The sequence below is a fragment of the Pelodiscus sinensis genome, chromosome 2, assembly GCF_049634645.1.
Source record: "Pelodiscus sinensis isolate JC-2024 chromosome 2, ASM4963464v1, whole genome shotgun sequence".
NCBI lineage: Eukaryota > Metazoa > Chordata > Testudines > Trionychidae > Pelodiscus > Pelodiscus sinensis.
In genome coordinates, this window is record NC_134712.1 from 35,267,232 (window position 1) to 35,288,122 (window position 20,891).

The 20,891-nt window shown below is 42.2% G+C and overlaps 1 protein-coding gene across 4 annotated transcripts in view; it reads left to right on the plus strand.

Moving 5' to 3' along the window:
* Positions 1 to 20,525, plus strand: part of YWHAZ (tyrosine 3-monooxygenase/tryptophan 5-monooxygenase activation protein zeta) — a 30,103-nt gene extending 9,578 nt beyond the window's left edge. For all 4 annotated transcript variants that reach the window (XM_075920266.1, XM_075920265.1, XM_075920267.1 and 1 more), the window contains exons 3-6: positions 15,080 to 15,203; positions 17,749 to 17,912; positions 18,001 to 18,096; positions 19,467 to 20,525. In XM_075920266.1, coding sequence (XP_075776381.1) covers positions 15,080 to 15,203; positions 17,749 to 17,912; positions 18,001 to 18,096; positions 19,467 to 19,526 — 444 coding nt within the window. In that variant the 3' untranslated portion in view covers positions 19,527 to 20,525. The remainder of the gene's footprint in view (positions 1 to 15,079; positions 15,204 to 17,748; positions 17,913 to 18,000; positions 18,097 to 19,466) is intronic.
* The last annotated feature ends 366 nt before the right edge of the window (positions 20,526 to 20,891 follow it).

The window sequence follows — 20,891 nt, forward strand, 5'->3', positions numbered from 1 at the left end:
ATGACTTGGGTAACATCTGTATTGCACCTGGAGAGGAAATCAAATACCTGGATTGTAAAGCATCAGATCTGTTAAACTTTAAATCTTTACTTATTAAGCATTGGATTAGTGCTGTTACTGCTTGCTGATACTTGGAGAGGTTTCTATATTGCCTCCAGAGTCCAAAGCTCCCTTTCCCATGTTGTGGATTTGAAGGCTGTGGTTTCTTCCCATAGTAACTTTTGGTTTGGAAGGCAGCATGGTAGGGCTTGCGGTCTCTTGGCATGAATTTGGCACTGGATTTGTCAGGATGCATAATCAGAATAGGTTAATACATTGTTTCAACCATCAAAGGTTCTTTTGCATGGAACTGTGTTCTGGAGAAGCAATGTGCCGAAGACAATTGGAAACATCCTGACTTGCCACCAGTTTAATTCAGAAGATATCTTGGGCTCCGTGAAGAGACAAAAGGCACACTCTTTAGTATATGCACAGTGTGCCTCAGGTGGCATGTGACCAGTGTTTCCAGCAAGCTGTGCACTTGTGCAGTTGCTCAGAAGAAAGTACTATGCCTCCCAGAACACTGTGTGAACACTAGCTACTCCTCAGGTTGTAATACCTACTCTGAAAATTGGGGTTAACTGAGGTTTTGTCTGTATTTACAATTAGGATTACAATTAAAGACTGACTTACTAATGATTAATTATTCATTCCTCGAGGCTACACTCCCATCTAGTAATCATTTTCGATTAAGCTCAGATAAATTTCTGTTTAAACAGCATATCTTTGGAGTGCCTCAGAACTAGTTCCCTTTACTTTTCCCCTTATGTTAGAAATGTCTTACTGTGCACTGAACCATATTATTTCACATTTTTAACTATTAGTGTTGCTCATTTCATGAATAAGTCCTGATTGACTAACTTGCGCTAATTATGAATCTGAAAAAGGTGACAGTTTTATCTTACTAGTAAAGGACAGGCTAGCCCAGAACTCTTGTAATAGTATCTGAAGAGGCTTTTTCCTAGAAGTTGCCTGTAATAAGGGAATGCTAAGTACATAGTATCCATGTGGTCCTCACACTAGGAGAAAAGTGACATCTTAGAGTCCTCTATTAGCTAAAGCTTCAAATTAAGAGAGCTTGATTAATAAAATCTTTTAATGCTGCCATTGATTGAAATTTATCAAACTATACCAAGTGTGTGAATTGTTTTTTACCGATCCTGCTGTAGAGGGAGAAAGACAAATGTATGTAAAAAAGCCAGAAAACTTGTATTTTGCAAATGATGGCTTTCTTACTCCACAGATACAATTGGCATTTAATAGTGGCTGGATGGAAAACAGTTATAACTGCAAACTTAATATATTTAACAGTGTATATTGCAATAGAAAACATCTAAAATTTGATCAAGATGAGACCACTTAGAAGTAGATATATAGTACTAAAATGGAATATTACCAGGAAAACTATGGTCCTGCACTATTAGCATGCCCTTAAGAGATAAAATAAAATTCTATTTGGAACACAAACTAGATGGATATCTTTGTCGTCTTGTGCCGTATGTGCACTGAAAAATAACTTACATTGCCTAACATATGCTCTTCCCTCCTTCATTGGTTGGGAGGAAAAAGCATCATAGGCAGTGCGTTTGAAACTTTGTTGTGATAGGAGAACGAGGAATGGGCTTAATTGCAGCAAGGAAGATTTAGGTTGGCCATTAGGAAAAACCTAATTGTCAGGGTAGTTAAGTGCTGGAATAAATTGCTTAGGGAGGTTGTAGAATCTTATTGGTTTTTCTAACCTACTCTTAAATATCCGCAATCCGGGGTGGGCAATAATTTTTGCCTGGGAGCCACTTCAAAAATATTTGAAGTAGCCCTGGGCTGCCCCAGAAGGGGCAGCGCCTAAACGGGAAGGGCGGGGCTATCCCACCCCCAGACCATGATTAGTCAGGGCGTGGGGGGGGGCCCTTTGTGCCCCCTCCCACTAGGCACCCATGCCCTGGAAGAGGCTTGGCACGCCTCCCTCCCCCAGGCCAATCAGGATCTGAGGGCGGGGAAACACAGGAAGCCTCCTTCCGCCCTGTGAGGAGCACTTGGCACTTAGAAGTACCGTCGCTCCTCACAGGTCCGAGGCAGGGTAAGGAAGCTTCCCACAGCTCCCCTGCCCAAGGCCCTGATTGGCCTGGGGGCAGGAGTGTGCACAGAATCTCCTCCGCTCTCCCCCCTCCCGCTCTGCAAGGGCCTTGTGCTCCTGGCAGGACAGGAGAAGGCTTAGCACCCTCTGCCATCCTCAAGCCAATCAAGGACTGAGAGCAGGGGAGCAGCAGGGCCTCTGCAACCCCGATCCAGCCCACAGAGGCCCTTTTGCCCAGCCCTGGTCTAGGCTCTAGATCAGGGCTACTTAACTTTGGAAGTCTTGGGGGCCACAATGATAATCACAGTCACAGTATGGTTGCAAATATATATTGATAGCTTCTTTCACACTGATAGGCATGAATACAAAGATTAAGGCAAGACTGCACAACACACAGGCCCGATTTATGTCAGTTCTGCTGATATTAATAAAATGTGTATTGACCCAACTTCCACCCATATGACAGCATTTTTAATGAGCAGTGACAGTCCAGGAATTTAACTACTAAAATGCAGATCAAGAGAAAACCATTATATTGGCTTTTTTTTGTTTTGGCTACCACCTGCAGACCACAAACAAACAGGCCGTGGGCCATGTGTTGAGTAGCCTTGCTCTAGACCAGGGGTCCCCAATGCGGTGCCCGTGGGGAGCCATGGCGCCCACCGGGGCACTTACGTGTGCCCATGGCCGTGTTTTAAAATAGTGGTCTCCAAAGTGGGGTGTGCGCACCCCAGAGGGAGCACATGCTGCCGTGCCACAGCTGAGGGGAGATGCTGGTTTGCGAGACATCCGAGGGAGCGCATGCGCGGCGTGTTCAGATGTCCACACAACAGTAGAGAGGGGAGACGCCTGTGTGCCATGATGTCACGGCCCAGGACTTTAAATTTTAGAAACACGCGACCCAGCTCTAGGCCCGGCACGTAGTCTGGGGTTACGGAAGCAGCTGGGGCTGGGCCTGATCACAGACTCAAACTGGAAGGCAGAAGGTGGGGGTATGGGAAAAATAGGGGGAAGGGTGGGAGAGGAAGGGGCTTGTGCTGAGGGGAAAGGGGCAGGTCAGGAGAAAAAAGGGATAGTCACCAAGGGACCGCGTGGAGGACAGACAAATGCCAGGGGGCCAAGTGGAGACAATGAGGAAAAGGGCAGGAGGGGAGGTGTCAGTGGGAGGGGGGACAGGGTGATGCTGGGAGAAGAGAGGGTAAGGGCATTAAGGGCTAGAGGGGGAGATGCTGGGAGAAGTCTTGAAAGAAGGGGTGGGCACGAGGAAGGTGGGGATGGAGCAAATCATGTGTGAGGGCACGGGCATGAGAGGAACGGGGGCAGAGGGGGGTGAGCATCAAGGAAAAAGGGGATGGGCGTTGAGGGAAGGGGGAGGCACCAGGAGGGTGCTGTGGTAAGGGAAGGTGCAGATGCCTGGGGATTCTGGGGGTGAAGCAGAAGGACAGACACCTGCAGGGGAGGAGGGACCAATACCAGAGGAGAGAAGCAGGGCAGGTCTGTAGAGGGAGGTATTAGCAGAGGGGGTCGCTCACATGGTCAGAATGGGGCTACTGGAGGAGTGGGCACGGGGGAGAGAAGGGCTGGTGGAGGGGGGCAGGTCTCAGGAGGGCTGAGGGCAGTGAGAAGGGCAGGAGTGAGGGCAGCAGAGGAGGGTGAGAGGTTGGGGGGTAGCGGGCACCAGGGGAGCTGATGGAGCAAGGGGAAGAGACATGGCAGCAGATGGTAGGGACATGGTGGGGATGGGGAGTGTGAGATTTAAAGGTGCCATGATTTTTTGGGGGGGGAGGCGGAGGGTGCATTTTTTGCTCAACATTTGGACATACCCCCCTTTTTATTAATGCAGAATTTTGTTTAAAAATGAATTACAATATAATAAAAATAAAAATTATCCAGCTAAATTAAGTTACTATCAAATTTACCCAATTCACATTTAATATGAATTTGCTCATTTGACACCTTTTTTGTATTTTTTCTCCAAAGGGGGGGGCCGAATAATTGCCAAATAATTTAATTAATACATTTTACATGTAAAGCTACCTTTTTTATCTTATGGATTCATATATTATGTAATATTAAATGATGTTTTTCGTATTATTTAATGTTCAAATACAAAATAAGCCTTGAAAAATTGTTGGCTCCCGCCACACTCTTCTGAAAATGTGAATGTACTGTTGGCCACAAAAAGGTTGAGGACCACTGCTCTAGATAATACTTAATCCTGCATTGAGTGCAGGGGTTTGGACAAGATGATCTCTGAAGGTCCCTTCCAGTCCCATGATTCTATACTAGTATAAATTATGTTTTATAGTAAGGGTGTGTCTAGACTACAGAGTTTTGTCGACAAAAGTGGATTTTTGTCAACAAAACTATACCTGCGTCTACACTACCGCTGAGTTCTGTCGACATAACGTCAACAGAACTCAGCAGTTTTGTTGACGCTGGTAAACCTCATTTTACGAGGCATAACCCCTTCTGTCGACAGAAGGTTTTATTGCCTGTAGGATTGCGTCTAGACTACAGGGTTTTGTCGACAAAGCAACTTGCTTTGTCAAGAGAACTGAATGTGTCTAGACGCTCTATGTCGACAGAAGTTTTGTCGACAGTATCTGTCGACAAAACTTCTGTCGACAAAACCCTGTAGTCTAGACGTACCCAAAGATGCAAGATGGATAGCAATGCCCTTGCCTATTATAGAATGCCTCATTACTATTGCTTTCAAAGAAGTCCAGATCTCAAGCAGTTTGGATAATGTTGCACTTGAACTTACACTTGGTTGTTGGTTGTTGTACATTGTATACATGAAGGCAAACCCTTTAAATTGTAAAATGTACTTTTTAAATAAATAACACTGGAAATGGGAGAAGCATCTTATAGCTCCGAACTGTAAGTATCTCAAAACTAAATACATTTTAAATTACCTTAGAATGTGCTATAAGATTTGATGGACTGACACTGACTTGCAGGGTGGAGGGGCAAATGGATAGCCATTCATCAACTGGCCACCCTTATTTTTTCTGTTTAGTATGTTTCTTGCTCTTTTTTTTTTCATCTCTTCCTTTCTTATTCCAGTCGGGGGGGGGGGGGGGGGGGGAGGAAGGAGGTGTTGTAAATGTATAACTGCTGAACATTGGTTACATGTTTACAAAAAGAAACACATTTTATCATAATGTGTAACTGCTGAAATTTTCAGTGGTTACTTGTTGACACCTGATGGGCAGGCAGGAGCTAGTGCTCCAGGGGAGCCAGCTTTTAAGCCAGCTGTTCACGAACAGTTGCTTCTTCTTGCCCCTCTTTGTGCTGCTGCCTCTGTCAGCAGGCAGCAGCATGGGAGCCAGCTTAAAAGGCGGCTCCTCACAAGCACTGTCTCCAGCCTGCCCTCCCCACTGCTGCCTGCCAGGGGAGGAGGAAGGCAGGCAGATGCAGGGACCCAACTTGAAAGCCAGCTCCCCATATACACTGGTTCCCGTGAGGGTTAATTGATGAGCCCAGGCTAATTCCTACTCCAGTCCCTGCTATTCCTTCTTAAAGAAACACTAAACTTCTTTCATCATATTAATTCCATATGTTAGAGATCATCCATTTGTAATAGACTTTGTACCATCAAGTGTAGTAGTCTATTAAAGGATACAAGTAAAACTAAAAGCATTTTTGGGCAGATTTCTAGTAACTGTCACAGCAGGGCCCTGATCCTGATTGGGGCTGAAGTACTACTGCAACTTGGATAATACTGAAATCTTGGCAGTTTCTACAAAATATAGTCAGACTTAAATGCTGGTGTTCAAGCTGAGACATTAAATGTCATGGTTCTAAATGCCTGCCTATATGTCGTTTATATACAGGATCAAATAAGACTCAAGTTGGAAATAAGACATTTGGTTATATAAAGGAAATTTTCAGCTAAAGTGTGGCAATATCTGTAGGCTTCACAGAAATGGGTTTTGAAGAGGAATTTAATTGACAGAGATGCTCGTGAACTGGGAGAGGGCAGTCCCTTTCAGAAATAGGTTGCATAAAAGAACTTCAGATTTACTGCATTTATTTGTCAGACTTAATCAGTAAAATGCAATAAATTGTTCTCCAGTACTTTTCCTCCAGTAAAACTAATTAATTTTGAACATTGTGAAATAAACAAGTGTGATATTAATGTTAAAAATAGTTTTAGCAGAACTGATGCTAACATGACACTGATTTGAGTTCTTATAAGTCCAAGATTTCTACAAATACAGGCCTTCAAACTTTTGGTCCATCTCAAGTTTGATGTTTTTCCAACGTGAGCTCAAAGTTTTATTATGGTAAAAGCTTTTAAAACTAGCATGTTGTGGGAACAGAGGGTGCTGGTCAACTGAAAATACTGGCTAAAAGTGGAGGGGTTTGGAGCGCAGGGGAAGAGGGGTGCAGGGCAGGAGTCTGGAAAGTGGTTGGGGTGATAGATTGGGGGGGGGGAAGCGCTCACTTCTGAGAGACCCCACAACCAGGTTCCTGTTCTTGCTGCTTCTGGCAGAGGTGCAGCCTGGCAGCTCTGCTGCAAGCAGGCACACTGCCTTGTTGCCATTCCTTCCCCCCCATAGCTCCTGTTGGTCACAGCTCCTGGCCAATAGGCTGGGAGCCACAGTCAGTGTTTAGGGAGTGGGGATGCAGGCACCATGCCTACAGCCACCTGGCCGCACCTCCCCAGCAACCACAAAGATGAGCTGCTTGTGAGGGAAATGGGAGGTAAGCACCCCCTTATCCAGTGCCCAGAGCTTCTCTTCCACCTCAGATATCCTTCTAGATCCAGACTCCCTCCCAGAACATGCTCTGTAGCCCCCTCCTATGCCCCAAACTCGTACTGGTTTCACACCAATCACGCTACAAGCCACCGTATTTGTGTAGATTAGAAATGCTGGTTTATTAAGCTTGCTTGCTGGTGATGTGCTAGGTAAGGCTTTTACTTCAGTACTTCTAAGGCTTTTCACTCATTGCTATCTTAACAGCAACCAACATTTTTGTAGAAAAGAAATCTTTCATAAAGTAAGGAAAAGCTCTTGTAGCTAATTTAAGAGGAAAAAAAATACATATTATGGTTAATGAGCAGTATATATCTTTAAAGTAAGTCAGTCCACTCCTGATGATCTGCCTTTGTTTGTCAGAAGGAAAATAAATAGAACACTGTACTGCGGAAACCTTCCTCAGACACAGTATTAATTATTCAGAATCCTCAAGTGGCAACATTTGATTTTATTGAAAGCTGCACCAACAGTTTCATCCGTGAATATGCTCTAAACTTGAAGCATCTGGCCAAAATAAGACATTGGTTTAACATCTTCGGTTGAATTATTAGGAATTACCACTAGGTTAGTTTCACCAAAAGATGTGAATGAATTTGCTTTTCTGGAGAGGTAGCTTAAGCCTCAGATGCAAAGAAAGCACTACTTTAATCTCTATGGGTTGTGTTCTAGTCCTCAGTTAAAGTCCAGACCACAACTTCATAATTCCAGTTTGTGTACTTTGTCCACATGAAAAGCACTTACACTGCAAAATATGCTTTTTAAAATAAAACTAGCAGTAAGCATCTCTGAGATTTTGCTGGACTGCAGGAACAAATGCATTGAGTGACTGTGGTCCCTGAGAGGAAGAACATACCTGCTACATGTGTAAACCTCCATGTAAACTTAGTAGTGATATTTAGAAGTGCATTGTCGTGATCTGTTAACTAGTTGATTTCTCAATAGCTGGAACAGTAGAAGAATAAATCTCTTGCTTTGGTCACTTCTCAGAATACAACAGTGAATATCCTAAAATCACTAGCTCCAATCTAGTCTAAGATAATGGGCAAAAAAAGATGCAGTGGCAGTGTGCCACTGCAGATTACTAGACCAGAGGTGGGCAATAATTTTTGACTGGGGGTCACTTCCGAAATTTTTGAAGTGGCCCTGGGCCACTGTGAAAGGGGTGGGACCAGGACACTTCCGGGCTTCCCCACCCACAGACCAATTGGTCTGGGGATGGGGGAGTTTGCAAAGTTTTTGCCTTCCCCCTCCCACCTAGGTTCCCTCTAGATGCCTGTGCCCCTGGCAGTGAGAGGAGACTTCATGTGCTTCTCTCTCCCTACTCTGCCCCAGACCAGTGTCAATGAGGGCATGGGAGAGGGGAACATGCAAAGTGTCTCGCTCCCTGCCCCCGCCCTTCAAGGGAGTGCTGTGCTTAGTCAACTGAGCAGCAGCTGGCAGTTGATTTAAAGTGCTGAGCCCTTTGCAGGACAGGAGGAAATGGTGTGCTTCCCCCTACTTCTGGGCCCTGATTCCCCTGGAGGCAGGGAAGCGGCAGGGCCTCAGCAGGCCAGGTCAACCTGCTCAGTGGGCCGGATCCAGCCCACCCCTGTTACTAGACATTACTCTTAACCATAACTAGTGTTCCTAGGCTGTTTCATCATTGGCTTAGTAGTAGATCAAGATTGAGATTCATTGGCAGAATAATGAAGCTTGTGCTGAAGCTGTACTGTAGTTTTTTCCATCTCTTAAAATATTTTTTTTGTAGTACTGAAACCCCCGTAATTGGGTAGAAAGTGCCAAGTTTCCTCTTAAGTGCCTATGTGTATTTCACATGTAAGGTACCCAAAATGTACCATGTGCCCAACTCAGATTTTAGCAAATGATGTCCATTGACCTACACACACACAGATCTCCTTGTGCTTCTAAGTATCATAAGAGGCAGTCTGGGTTGATGCCTGCTGAATTCCTTCTTACCATTACATGGCCTCACTGAGAATCCAGTGCCCTTTCTTGCTCCAGCCTTTGCAGAAAACCCTCTAAATAAAAATTTAAATATTCTTTTAGTATAGTCAGTTTTTAGTGTAGCTTATATAGTTTGTTTCCGAAGACCCAGGGATTGTCCCTGAATGCAGAGAGCAATTTCCAGAGTTCCAGGCTTCAAAAACGGTCTCCTGCCCCTATGTCCTTCTCGATCAGTGACAAACACCAAGGTTGCCTCTGTTGTCGTGCATATTTTTACAAAGTGCAATGCTTTTTGATTGTTTCCACTGAGAATTCTCAAACTCTGTGAGCTATGTCTTACAACACTAGGTGGGAAAGTCCATGAGATGTTTCTGATTTGGGCCAGGGAGACCCCATCCATACCTAACCAAATGAGCAGCACTCCTCTCTTAAGCATGTGCTTGGAGTAACTCTGAAGTTATGGTTAAGCTCTTCTGCCCTGCTTCCATCTGCAGCACAGCCAGCTCATGCTGCAGGCTTTGATACTTCAGAGCCCGCAGCATAGGGTGGCAGCTGGCTCTCTAGTGTGCTCTGGCTGCTCGTCCTGCTCCCAGGGAGCCAGCTGTGCTGCAGGCTCTGTGGTATAAGCCTTATACTGCAGAGTGCACCGCACATGTAACTGCTGGGATTTTTAAGTTACTTTTTTAAAACCTTTTTTATGTCCTTACCTCAAGGTTCTAAAAATAAAGACTTATTTCTTCCAGGGTTCCCATAAGAGCAAGGAACATTCTCATGGGCACAAAGACAACATTGAAGGCCATCCATAAGAGACGTGCTGCTACTTGAGCCCACCATTATTAGGCAGCCCCTAAGTCAGACGCTGAGGAACTGATTCCATGCCAAAAAAACCTTGAGACTGGAGGATGAAGCTGGTCCAAAAGGACCATCCTCCACTGGTCCTATCCATAAGCGCAGAAATATTTGCGAATGTTTCTAAGTAGGTTTCTGGATGCTTTATCAAATGCTACAAACTGGTTCTTTTCTGTGGTAATATAATGGCCCACTTCACCAGAGCAGAGGCTACCATGATAGCATTCCTGCAGTCAGTCCCAATATTGGACATGTGCAGAGCAGCTAGATGGAGTTCCATATGCCCATGTCCTACCTAGGCATTATGCTCAAATCCTGGCCTCTGCCTTGAGTGCAACAATGGGATCTACAGTACTGCGTGCATTTTTGACAGCTTTCTTCCACTCATAGGAGTATTTGTCAGTCGCTCATGTGGAGTACACACAGGGACCTATGCTCAAAAAGGTTACTTGTTCTGACTGGAAGTTCTTTAGTATGCGTTGTCCCTATTAGGGATGTTAATGTGTAGTTGAGTATACGATGAGCCCAGGCTTATTGGTTAATCTTACCAACTATACATACTCCACCCCTTGCTGCCTCTGTATCAGAAGCAGCCAGGGGGAGCAGGATCTGGCTTTAAAGATAGCTCCCCATGCACACCAGATCCATGTGCAAAATAGCACACACCTCCTGTGCACGTAAGTTAGTGTACTACCAGTAGAAACAAATTTAGATGTGGGTGCTCTTTAATCAGCTGGGCAGCATTTGACTCTCTCCTGAGTGGCCATGAAAGTGCACAGCTTACAGGAAGCACTGTTCACTGCCTCAAGACAATGAAGCCACCAAGAGGTTTAGGACTCAAGGGATTAGATGCTTACCCATAATAAGTTCCATATCCTATCTAAATAATGTAGCTAAGGGATATAAACCTCTTTGTTTCAGTGTGTACTACCCCATTAACTGCCAGTGCTTGGTTGCGTAACTCTTATGTTCAGGGTATGTTGAGGGAGTTATTACACCTTCTGAGGCATTTTATAATGGCTACTCTTCCGAACCAGAACTAAAAAATTTCTATGCTAGAGAATCTGTATCCCTTTAGATCTTCAGTGTGTTCAGTGAGCTGATGCAGTGCAATCTTGTACTTCTGCCTAGCTCAGCCAGCCTTGGAAAAAGGAGTTTTATTTATCTAAAGGTATTTACCATGGACAAGCAATATTTTGCATCAGATAACAGTGCATGCGCAGTTCTTGAGCCTGGGACAGTAACCTTCGTGATTCTTGCAATGCTAACCAAAAGAATGGTGCAATGTCTTTTGTTCTTTCACTGCCTTTCATAAAACTCTTGGCTGTTAGGCAGATTCTTTGCTGCCTCCTAAGAATAGCATTTTTATTATGGAAGTATTTTGTGGCCACAAGATGAAATTCTGAAGGACAACAGTTAATGTTGAGCTATTAACATTGAGGCAATAAATGAGAAAAATCTAGGCAAGAGACATTGGTTTTTCAATTTGAATATTTATGAAACTGCTGGAACAGCCTTTCTTCATATTGCACAATCCCTCATTGGTATTTCTGATAATCCTGGCAAAATCTCTCCAGGTCTGTCCATGATCAGAACTTTGTTAGTAGATTTGATAAGATCTCTCTACTTTATGTCCATAAAATGGTGGCATAGATCAACTAGCACGAAACTGTTTAAATCAGTTTTTAAAAATCTTGGGTATTACATCTGTTGAGTTCTTGCTAACTTCTGTTTTGCCAGTGCTTTATTCTCTCCCTTCATTGCTGTGAAAGAACCACAGAAACAGGATATACTTTCTATGCAGACTAAATATCGAAGCTTTCTAGGCATTTGATAGCATTGAAAGATCACTAAAATAGAGAATAGTTTTTCTGACCTTAAATGCTACTTGTAACAAACTGATCATTTCTTAAAAATGTTGAAGTAGTCTTTCATGTTCTTGGCATGAACAAAGCCTTCCTAGAAGCATATTGCACAGTACTTTGCCCATCTTGATGTTATGAAAGGCACTCAGCCTCATCATTAAAGACCTAGACCTTGTGGTATTCAAGAGCCTCAGGTACCTAAACAACGTTTCTCATTAGCAGAAGATTATTTTTTTAAAAGATAGTTTGAACAATAATTTTACTTGGAGCTGTGGCAGTGGGGAAGTTGTTAATAAAAGGATATGAATGCTACTGGTTGCCACCTGCTAGACTTCATAAGAGAAGCTAGTTATTGTTCTGCATAGCTGGGACTATGTTGCAGAAAATTTCTTTTGGGAGTGATTCTTATTTCTTAACATTTGTTACTGAGAATGTGTAGATATGGCTTATCTGGGGATAGGACTTCTCACACCAAGAGGTTATGTGCATACTAACTAATCTGATAGATATTCTTTTGAAAGCTATACTTAAGAATGAGTGGATTGGTGGGTTTTTTTAGTTTTGATTAGTAGTCCTCTGAATCAGGCACCCCTAAACTTTGAAGACTGTGACCAGCTTTTCAAAAGTGCCAAGAATTTGCAGCTTTCATGAAATTCAGTAGTGATATCACTGAATTTAATGAAAATTGCAAATTCTTAGCACTTCTGAAAAGCAGGTCATAGACTTAAATTTCAAAGGGTGCCTGGTTCAAACAAAGATAAGGGAGTTCTCCTTAGCTCACTAACTTTAATGTCAGATTTTTTCCCAAGGATTGGTCCTGCTGCTACCATTCATGTCAGCAACAAGAACGCTTCAGTTATCTTGTGTCTCGTTATACAACTGTAGGAGTTGATGCCTTCTTCACAGGAGCTGAAGATTCTGTGAGAATCACTAATCTTATGCCTTTGATAGAGAGACAGCAACTCAGAGGGTAAGGGGAGCAAATGGGAATGGATACATGTGGGAAGCCAGTTTAAGCCAGCTCCTCGTGTATGTTGACTCACACAAAGCCCCCTGCTTGCTGCTTGCAGCGCAGAGTAGGTAGGTGAGATGCCAGTGCTATCTCTGTCCATCGGGAACTTGGGTCCCCTGTGGGGCCCTGCTACCTTTGTATTAGAGGCAACACCGCTTGGTGGAAGCTGATCTGTGAAGGAAGCTGACTTTTAAATCACCTCCCAGAGTGGGGCCAGGAGCATGCTGGCTGCCAGCCTGGCCCCTGGGAGTCATTGAATAACGTGTAACCGCTAAGATTTGGTGTGGTTACATGATTATTCAATTATAATTGATACAGTACCTAACATCCCTCGTATGAAAACCACATCAGTGAACTTTCTCTGACCTTGTTAGAGGATAGACAAATAGCTATTTCCTCTGGTCTGACTCTTGCTTCCATTCGCCCAATATCCTGATTACTCCTATCTGCTGAATGGAGAAATGTTTGGCTTAGTCATTTTCATCTTGAATTTGAGTAGAGTTAGTCTCAAATCATACTAAATTCACAATTCATGAAATTTGATAGCAATACTTTTTAAAAGGATCACTACACCCTTTTAATTGATTCACTCTTCTCATATCACTAGTCTGACAAGATGGCTTTTCCTGCCACTTCATATACTGTTTGCCAAATCTGGTACTACAGGAGCTAATAAAATAATTCAGTACAAGTGTGTTCTGAATATGAGAATAATGCCCTTCCCAAGAAGTGAACATGCATATTGCTTCTGCTCCAGCTAATCTCGTAGGTCATTACTTTAGTAGTAAGTGCTGCAAAATAGTCTCTAGTTCTAGAATCTTGAACTGCATTTATATTGCCACCCTTCAGTACTATAATGAGTTTGAAAGGATAGTCTAAGAACAGAGAGATAGAAATAAAGCTGAAATGTTAGTTCTTTTTGTCAACTTTATGTAGCAGAAAGCTATTGTTAGTGGAATAAGGATATAAAATCCCATTTAGTTAAACTTAATGTTAAACTAGTTAACTGATTAAATGGGGGAAGGTGGGCCGCTGTCCTAGCCTGGCTGCTTCCAGCCCAGTGAGGGGCTGCTAGCTCCCAGCCTGTGCAGGGCTGAAATAGTCCTCTGCCAGGGATGGGCTGCTCCCTGAGTACCAGTTAACCCATTAAGAGTGATGCCTACTGGTTATCCATTAACATCCCTAGTGAATAATCTGTCAGACATGATTAACCTTTCATATCCCTATTTAAGATTCCATTTGTAGAATAATTTACAGCTAGCTAAATGGAATTGTATTCAGATTGAGGTAGAGCAGTTATAAAACCAAGTGTTAACTAGAATTTTTTGTAATCCATGTTTTATGTGAAGTATAAATACATTGCTTCTTTTCAAAGAACTTATTCATTCTTCCTCCAGATAACCCATTTTAAATCAAAGGGTGAAGGAAGAATGTGCTAGAATTCAAGTCAAGAATTACTTATGGCATGTTATACAGATTGGTTTAAAGTCACTTATTACATAGAATATTACCTAAAACCTGTGTAAAGTTGTTTTGTAGCCTTGGAGATAGCAACTGTGTGAAGACTATGTAAGCGCTAATGCACATACTAGCGTAGCTAGAAAAAAATTCTCCCAGTTTGTAATACACTTCTACACTTACTGGGAGATCTGCACTGTGGTGATCAATGCCCTTGGGGTTGATTTAGGAGGTCTAGAAAAGACTCACTAAAACGACCACTGATAGCGCGCTCGTTAACTTCATTACTCCATCAGAAGGAGAAGTGTAAGGGGAGCATCTGGGAGTTTCTCTTGTTGACCATCTGCAGTGGAGCCCCTGCAGCAACTTGATCTAAGATATGTTGATTCTAGCTGTGCTATTTATATAGCTGGATTTGTGTACCTTAGGTCAGTGGTTCTCAGCCAGTGGTACAAGCACCCTTATGGGTACTCTAGAGAAGTCTGGGGGGTATATTAACACAACTGAAATTTGGAGAAAACGGAATTTTTGTTTGAAGGCTTACAGCACTTGATTATTTTTGTACTTTTTACACCCAAAAATTTCATCGTCCACCCGGCTACAATTAAGTTGTTTAAACAAATGTGTTGCAATGGTAGAAAAAAAAATTGTCTCTGAAAACTGGGGGTACTTACACTTGCACACGCGCGCACACACTTATTTATTTGTTTATTTTAAAGTACTTTTTTTTAAAGGGGGTACTTTATAAAAAAAAGGGGGGGGGGTTGAGAAACACTGCCTTAGGTTAACATTGCCCCCTAGTGCAGCCCTGCCTTTACTCTTACATGAAAAGGCGTTTCATAGGCAATTACTCTGTTTCAATTACTCAAGTATTTTGTACTGCTGAACATTCTCTACATCACAGTGTGGCATATTCAGCAAAGAGGATAAAGCTAGACTGACTAAAGTTTATCAATCAAGTTTTCTTGATTTTTTTTTTCTGAAAAACCTGTGATACATCAAATTATTTATATCTACAATACTATTGAAATGTATGATTGTATAAAATAGTATTCTGTTTTCATTTTAGTCTCTGTTGGAAAAGTTCTTGATTCCTAACGCTTCTCAAGCAGAAAGTAAAGTTTTCTATTTGAAAATGAAAGGAGACTACTACCGTTACTTGGCTGAGGTTGCTGCTGGGGATGACAAGAAAGGTACAGTATGTCAGCAGCATCTTAAATTTGTAAAAAACGGGATTTCTTTAAATGGAATAGTGTTCTTTCTTTCACTTCTCAACGATGATTAATATTAAAATAGAATAAAAAGATGGTTTATCTGTGCAGTTATAAAAATACTAGTGTATAGGTATATTCCTCATTTCAGAACTGTGATATGAGTTCACTGCCAGCCAGCCATCTCAGTTCATATTTCAGCCTTTGGATAGGATTCTGGCCCCATCCTTCCCATCCCCCTCATTCTCCACTAGGCTTAATGTTTAGGGCTTTTGGTAGATGCACTTTTTGTTTGATACATGTTGACAGACTAGGTGTGTATACTCAAGGAGGCTAGAACCCACCTGGGAAGGGGCTAATGACCCAGACTCATGAGGTATTAGAATGAGAATTCTCTTAAGGCAGACATACTCTCCAATTTATCTGGACACCTTTAATGTCTCAACCACCTTGAGTTTTCAGAGGAAACTGTTTTGTCCCCTCATACTGCAGATAGTTGGTTGCCTTACCTGAACATCAGTGTCAATATTGAAATGTAATATCTAAATTCCTTTGAATAATGCTAGTGCTATTGCCTAAAAGGTTTGAAGTCTTGAATGAACAAAAATAGCTTTTATTATTCCAGCATAGAATCTTTGGGGGTACCCAGAGCAAATTGTCCCATTTTTGGAGGTTGTAGAAATGTACATATAACTGGCTATTTCTACCAGTTATACAAAAATGCTTAGATTCTTCTGTCTGTATTCTTCAGTTCATGAACCTGCCAGTTTTATCTTCAGTGTTAGAACCTATATGACAACTTTACATCTCTGAATTAAATTTATAACCTGGGTGTACGCACCTCATCTGTCATAGGCTCTCCTATATTATGTTGACTTGTGAGAACTAAGCTTGGAAAATGCAATTATCATGATCAGGGCTTGACAAACGGCGGCAAAACCTACTCCCCAGCCTCACACTACGCATGCGCACACCACTGGTGAACGGGACTACCGAATGAAATCTACTTGCCATAGGCGAGTAGATTCAGTGATTTGTCAAGCTCTGATCATGATCAATTGCTATTGAACACTTAGTGATTTTAGAATTTTAAAGTGTTTCCACCATTGAAAATGAAGTAGCAGCAGCCATGTAACATGTCCAGATATAGGAATTGAATTTCAGTCCTATAAATTGGACTACTTATTGTTTCAGAAACTTATTTTACCCATTTGCTGAATCGGCATAGATTAAAAACTTGTAACAACCTAGTAGACAGATTAACAAGGGTAAACAATACCCCATAGTTTAGCCTCTTAGTTCTTGAGAGTCCAAACCCTTAGTTTCTATAATATTTAAAAAAATAGCTGACACACATAGCAAGATTAGGGAGGAAAAGTGATCTAATTCTAAATGTGTCCCCTAATAGTTCATGGTAAGGTTGTTTGCAAACTGTTCAAAACTAACTTTTCATTGAACCATAATTGAATAATGCATGGAACCGGTACAAAGGCATCAAAACAGTACTTAGAGACTAGCTGTGTCTGCCCTCAACTAAGATCACCAAGTAACATATTAGTACTTCATAGTTTTGTGTAGGGGGAAAAGTTTCACAAAGTAATTGCAAACAGGGGCTTATAATGGTAAAAGTGGCAGCAACATTAATCTGCAATGCGGCCACCCCTGTCTATAATAAAAGCTACATTTGGAATATTTTGAAGTATTAAAGGGACCCTGTCAGATTAAAGTAAGTGTGTGTGTGTGTGTGTGTGTGTGTGTGTGTGTGTGTGTGTGTGTGTGTGTGTGTAATGTGTACGTTTAAATGCTAGAATTCTGAAACATATGCTAAATTTTGTACCTTGCCCCTTCACTATGTACAGGTAGAATCTCTCTAGTCTGGCACCCTTAGGACCTGACCTGTACCAAGCTGTACTAGAGAAGCTTCCAAACCAGGGGAGGTCACAGCAGAGTTCTAGCCAGTCCCCATAGGTTTGGGAAGTTGCAGCACCCCTAGGCTTTTTGCCCAGCATGGTCCTATACCCAGAGCTCTAGCCACCAGTTCCTCTGCTGCAACCCAGGGTCCTAGCCACAGGTCCCAGCCACCACTTCCTCATTAGCTGGGGGGCAGTAGCTCTCTTTCTTCTTCCCCCTTTCTCTCCTCCCTTCTCTCTCCACCCCCCCCCCCCGCCCCCCCCCCCCCCACTCTGAGCTTGAACGTTGTTTCAAAAGCTGGGGAGGAGAGGCAAGGGAGGAGTTACTAAGCAGAGGGCTATCCACATCAGGAAGGTGGGGAAGTGGGTGAGGAAGAGGGGGAGAGCATGGCTCAGATTTTTTCCCCATGAGTACTTCAGTCCCAGAGCACCCACATTGTCGCCACCAGTGCTAGACCGTGGATGTTGCTAGATGACAGAATCTCGGGTATTAAGCTAATATCTACTTTTTAATGAGCAAACTGAACCCTAACGTTACTCATAGTAGTTACAGGATTAAAAACACTGAACATAGCTGTATAAGTACATCTAAAATATTTTACATGTTTTTCTTGAAGGAATAGTGGAGCAGTCACAACAGGCATATCAAGAAGCTTTTGAAATCAGTAAAAAGGAGATGCAACCAACACATCCAATTAGATTAGGTCTGGCTCTGAACTTCTCTGTGTTTTACTATGAGATTCTGAATTCCCCGGAGAAAGCCTGTTCCCTTGCAAAGACTGTAAGTTTCTTTTAGACAAAAAATCAAAAGCTGTAATGTTTTATGTAATCTGTTACATGGGCAATAACCCTTTTTAAAAATCTTCTAGGCTTTTGATGAAGCCATCGCTGAACTTGATACGTTAAGTGAAGAATCATACAAAGACAGCACGCTAATAATGCAGTTACTGAGAGACAACTTGACAGTAAGTACCATTAAAACTTGCTTGTTAAGCAAGGAATTTTATTACATGTCACGCTGAAGAATGCATTTTGTCCATTGCTTGTCTCTAAAGTATATGAGCAGTTAACAGATGACTGTTTAATCTCTAACGTATTGGGTGAATCATGTTTGTTAGCAGCAAGTTGCTCTATTCCTGAACTCAAATTTTGTTCACATTTTTGCCTCCAAAGGTCAGTTGGCATAACTTTCAGTTTTCTATGATACCACAATTGGCAAATCCACTACATCATCAAATAACTACACTTTCTGGCTTTTGTAAAGAATCTAGCATTTTAAAAAACAAGCTGCAGTGTAGGTTAACTTTTGACTTAGAGTTCTAGCCGCTAACATTTTATTGAAAGGTCATTGCGTCCTTTTGGGATTTTTTTTTTAAAAGAGCTTCTCGTCGCCTTTACATATTGGGGTCCAGTCTGATCATATGCATAAGGCATAGATCCAAAAAGTGAAGGGTCCATAGTGTAGTTCTAAATGGTAGGGATGTGAAGGACTAGTCACTCTTCCTTCCCTTCCTCTCCCCTTCCCTCTATTGATAGAGGCAGCAAGGGAGGGAGAAGAAGAGGATACTTCAAGGCAGCAGCGCTGCACGGAGCCTGGGGTCAGCGGCTCTGTGTAATGCTGTGGAGAGCCCAGCATCAGGATCCTCGAAGAGCCCAGGATCATTTGGGGACTCCCCAGCTGATCCCGGGCTCCATGTGATGCTGTCGCTTTGAAATTCTGCATGAAGCCGGGGATCAGCTGGACTTCCCAGCTGATCCCAGGCTCTGCGCGATACTGCTGCTTTTAAATGCTGCGGGGAGCCCGATGCTGGGTTTCTCGCAGCATTTCAAAGTGGCAGTACTACATACAGCTTGGGGTCAACAGAGGAGTCCCCAGCTGACCCCAGGGTTTGGCAATTTTGCCTTTCAAGGCTGTTGCTACACTTCAAAGGTGGAGGCTCCCTATCGACTAATCGAATAGTTGATGCAAAAATGCATCAACTATTCGATTAGTCAATTACCAGGTACTTAACATCCTTAGTAATTGGATGTATATCACGTTAGGTGTCAGTTGCCTTGGTAAGATGTTTTTATTCATCAAATAATTAGGAATGTTAAGTTTTAACAGGTTAACCGGTAAGCCTCACCTATAATGGATATGGCTTACTGGTTAAGGTTAATGGGTGGAGAGCAGGGAAGGAGGCACACTGTGGACAGGGGCTGTTCCATCTGTATGACTTGAAGAAAAGTGGAATAGTGCTGAAATCCTCTGAATATTTAGTAAGAAACCAAAATGGAAGTTGGTTTTAAGCATTTTTCCAAATGCAAACACATTACTCCTTTTTCTTTTAAACAGTTGTGGACATCGGATACCCAAGGCGATGAAGCTGAAGCGGGAGAAGGAGGGGAGAATTAACCAGCCTTCCAACTTTCATCTGCCTCATTCTAAAATTTACACAGTAGACCATTTGTCACTCATGCTGTCCCACAAATAGTTTTTGTTTACGATTTATGACAGGTTTATGTTACTTCTATTTGGATTTCTATATTTCCCATGTGGTTTTATGTTTAATATTAGGGGAATAGAGCCAGTTAACATTTGGGGAATTTATCTGTTTTCATCTGAGGTGGCCAATATAGGGTTGTGAATTTTTTATACAAGTTTTACATGTTTGGCATAGTACTTTTGGTACATTGTGGCTCCCACAAGGTAGCCAAGGTTAAACAGCTTCCTATGTTGAGCAAAGAAAACTGCTTGCATATTGGTCTGTCGTGATGGGGGGAGGGAAAAAGGGATAATCAATTGCAGCCACAGGTGTAGTTAGTGTGAGTACTTCAAAGCTGAAGCATGCCATGGCTGTGGGGGAACACATGTCCCATGTATCTTGCAGGTCAGACATGTTAAATCCTATCAAACAGACAGTCAAGTGTACATCTTATTGTAGCTGAGAAGTGTTCCTTAAGACAGTTTTGATCACCCAGTCAACTTTCTCTAGAGAAGGGCAGAAACGGTTCACATTCCATTATTTGTAAAGTTACCTGCTGTTGCTTTCATTATTTTTGCTACACATTTTATTTGTATTTAAATGGTTTAGGCAACCTAAGAACAAATGTACAAGTAAAGATGCAGTAAAAATGAAATGCTTGATATCCATAACTACACTGTATATTGAGCACAGCAGTAAAACAAAAACCCATGTATTTAACTTTTTTAGGTTTTTTGCTTTTGTGATTATTTTTTTTTGATACTTGCCTAACATGCATGTGCTGTAAAAATAGTTAAACAGGGAAATAACTTGAGATGATGGCTAGCTTTGTTTAATGTCTTACGAAATTTTCATGAACAATCCAAGCATAACTGTTAAGAACATGTGTATTAAGTTGATGTAAGTGGAATAAAAGTTTTATGAATGGACTTTTCAACTACCTTCTCTGTAGCTTTCATGTAAATCTTTCTTCCTGCTCTAAATTTTTTAGAGTATCAGTAGCTATTGTAGTGAAACAAGAGGCATGGTGAATTATCTTAACTATTAAATATCAGTTTTCCCCTGATTATATGATTCTACATCCAGATTTGGGTTTATTTTCCACAGGAAACGAAGTAGCAAGATTAAGAGCATTTTAACTATCTTGAAAGCCGAAACTGAATTGTTCTGCTGAAGTACGTAATACACACTTGAAGTCAGTGGGACTGCAGGGAGCTAGTGAGTGTCCAGAAGCACCCCTACAAAGACATTTGCAAAGCCGTGAAACAGACTTTTACAAAAGTGCAACTACAGGT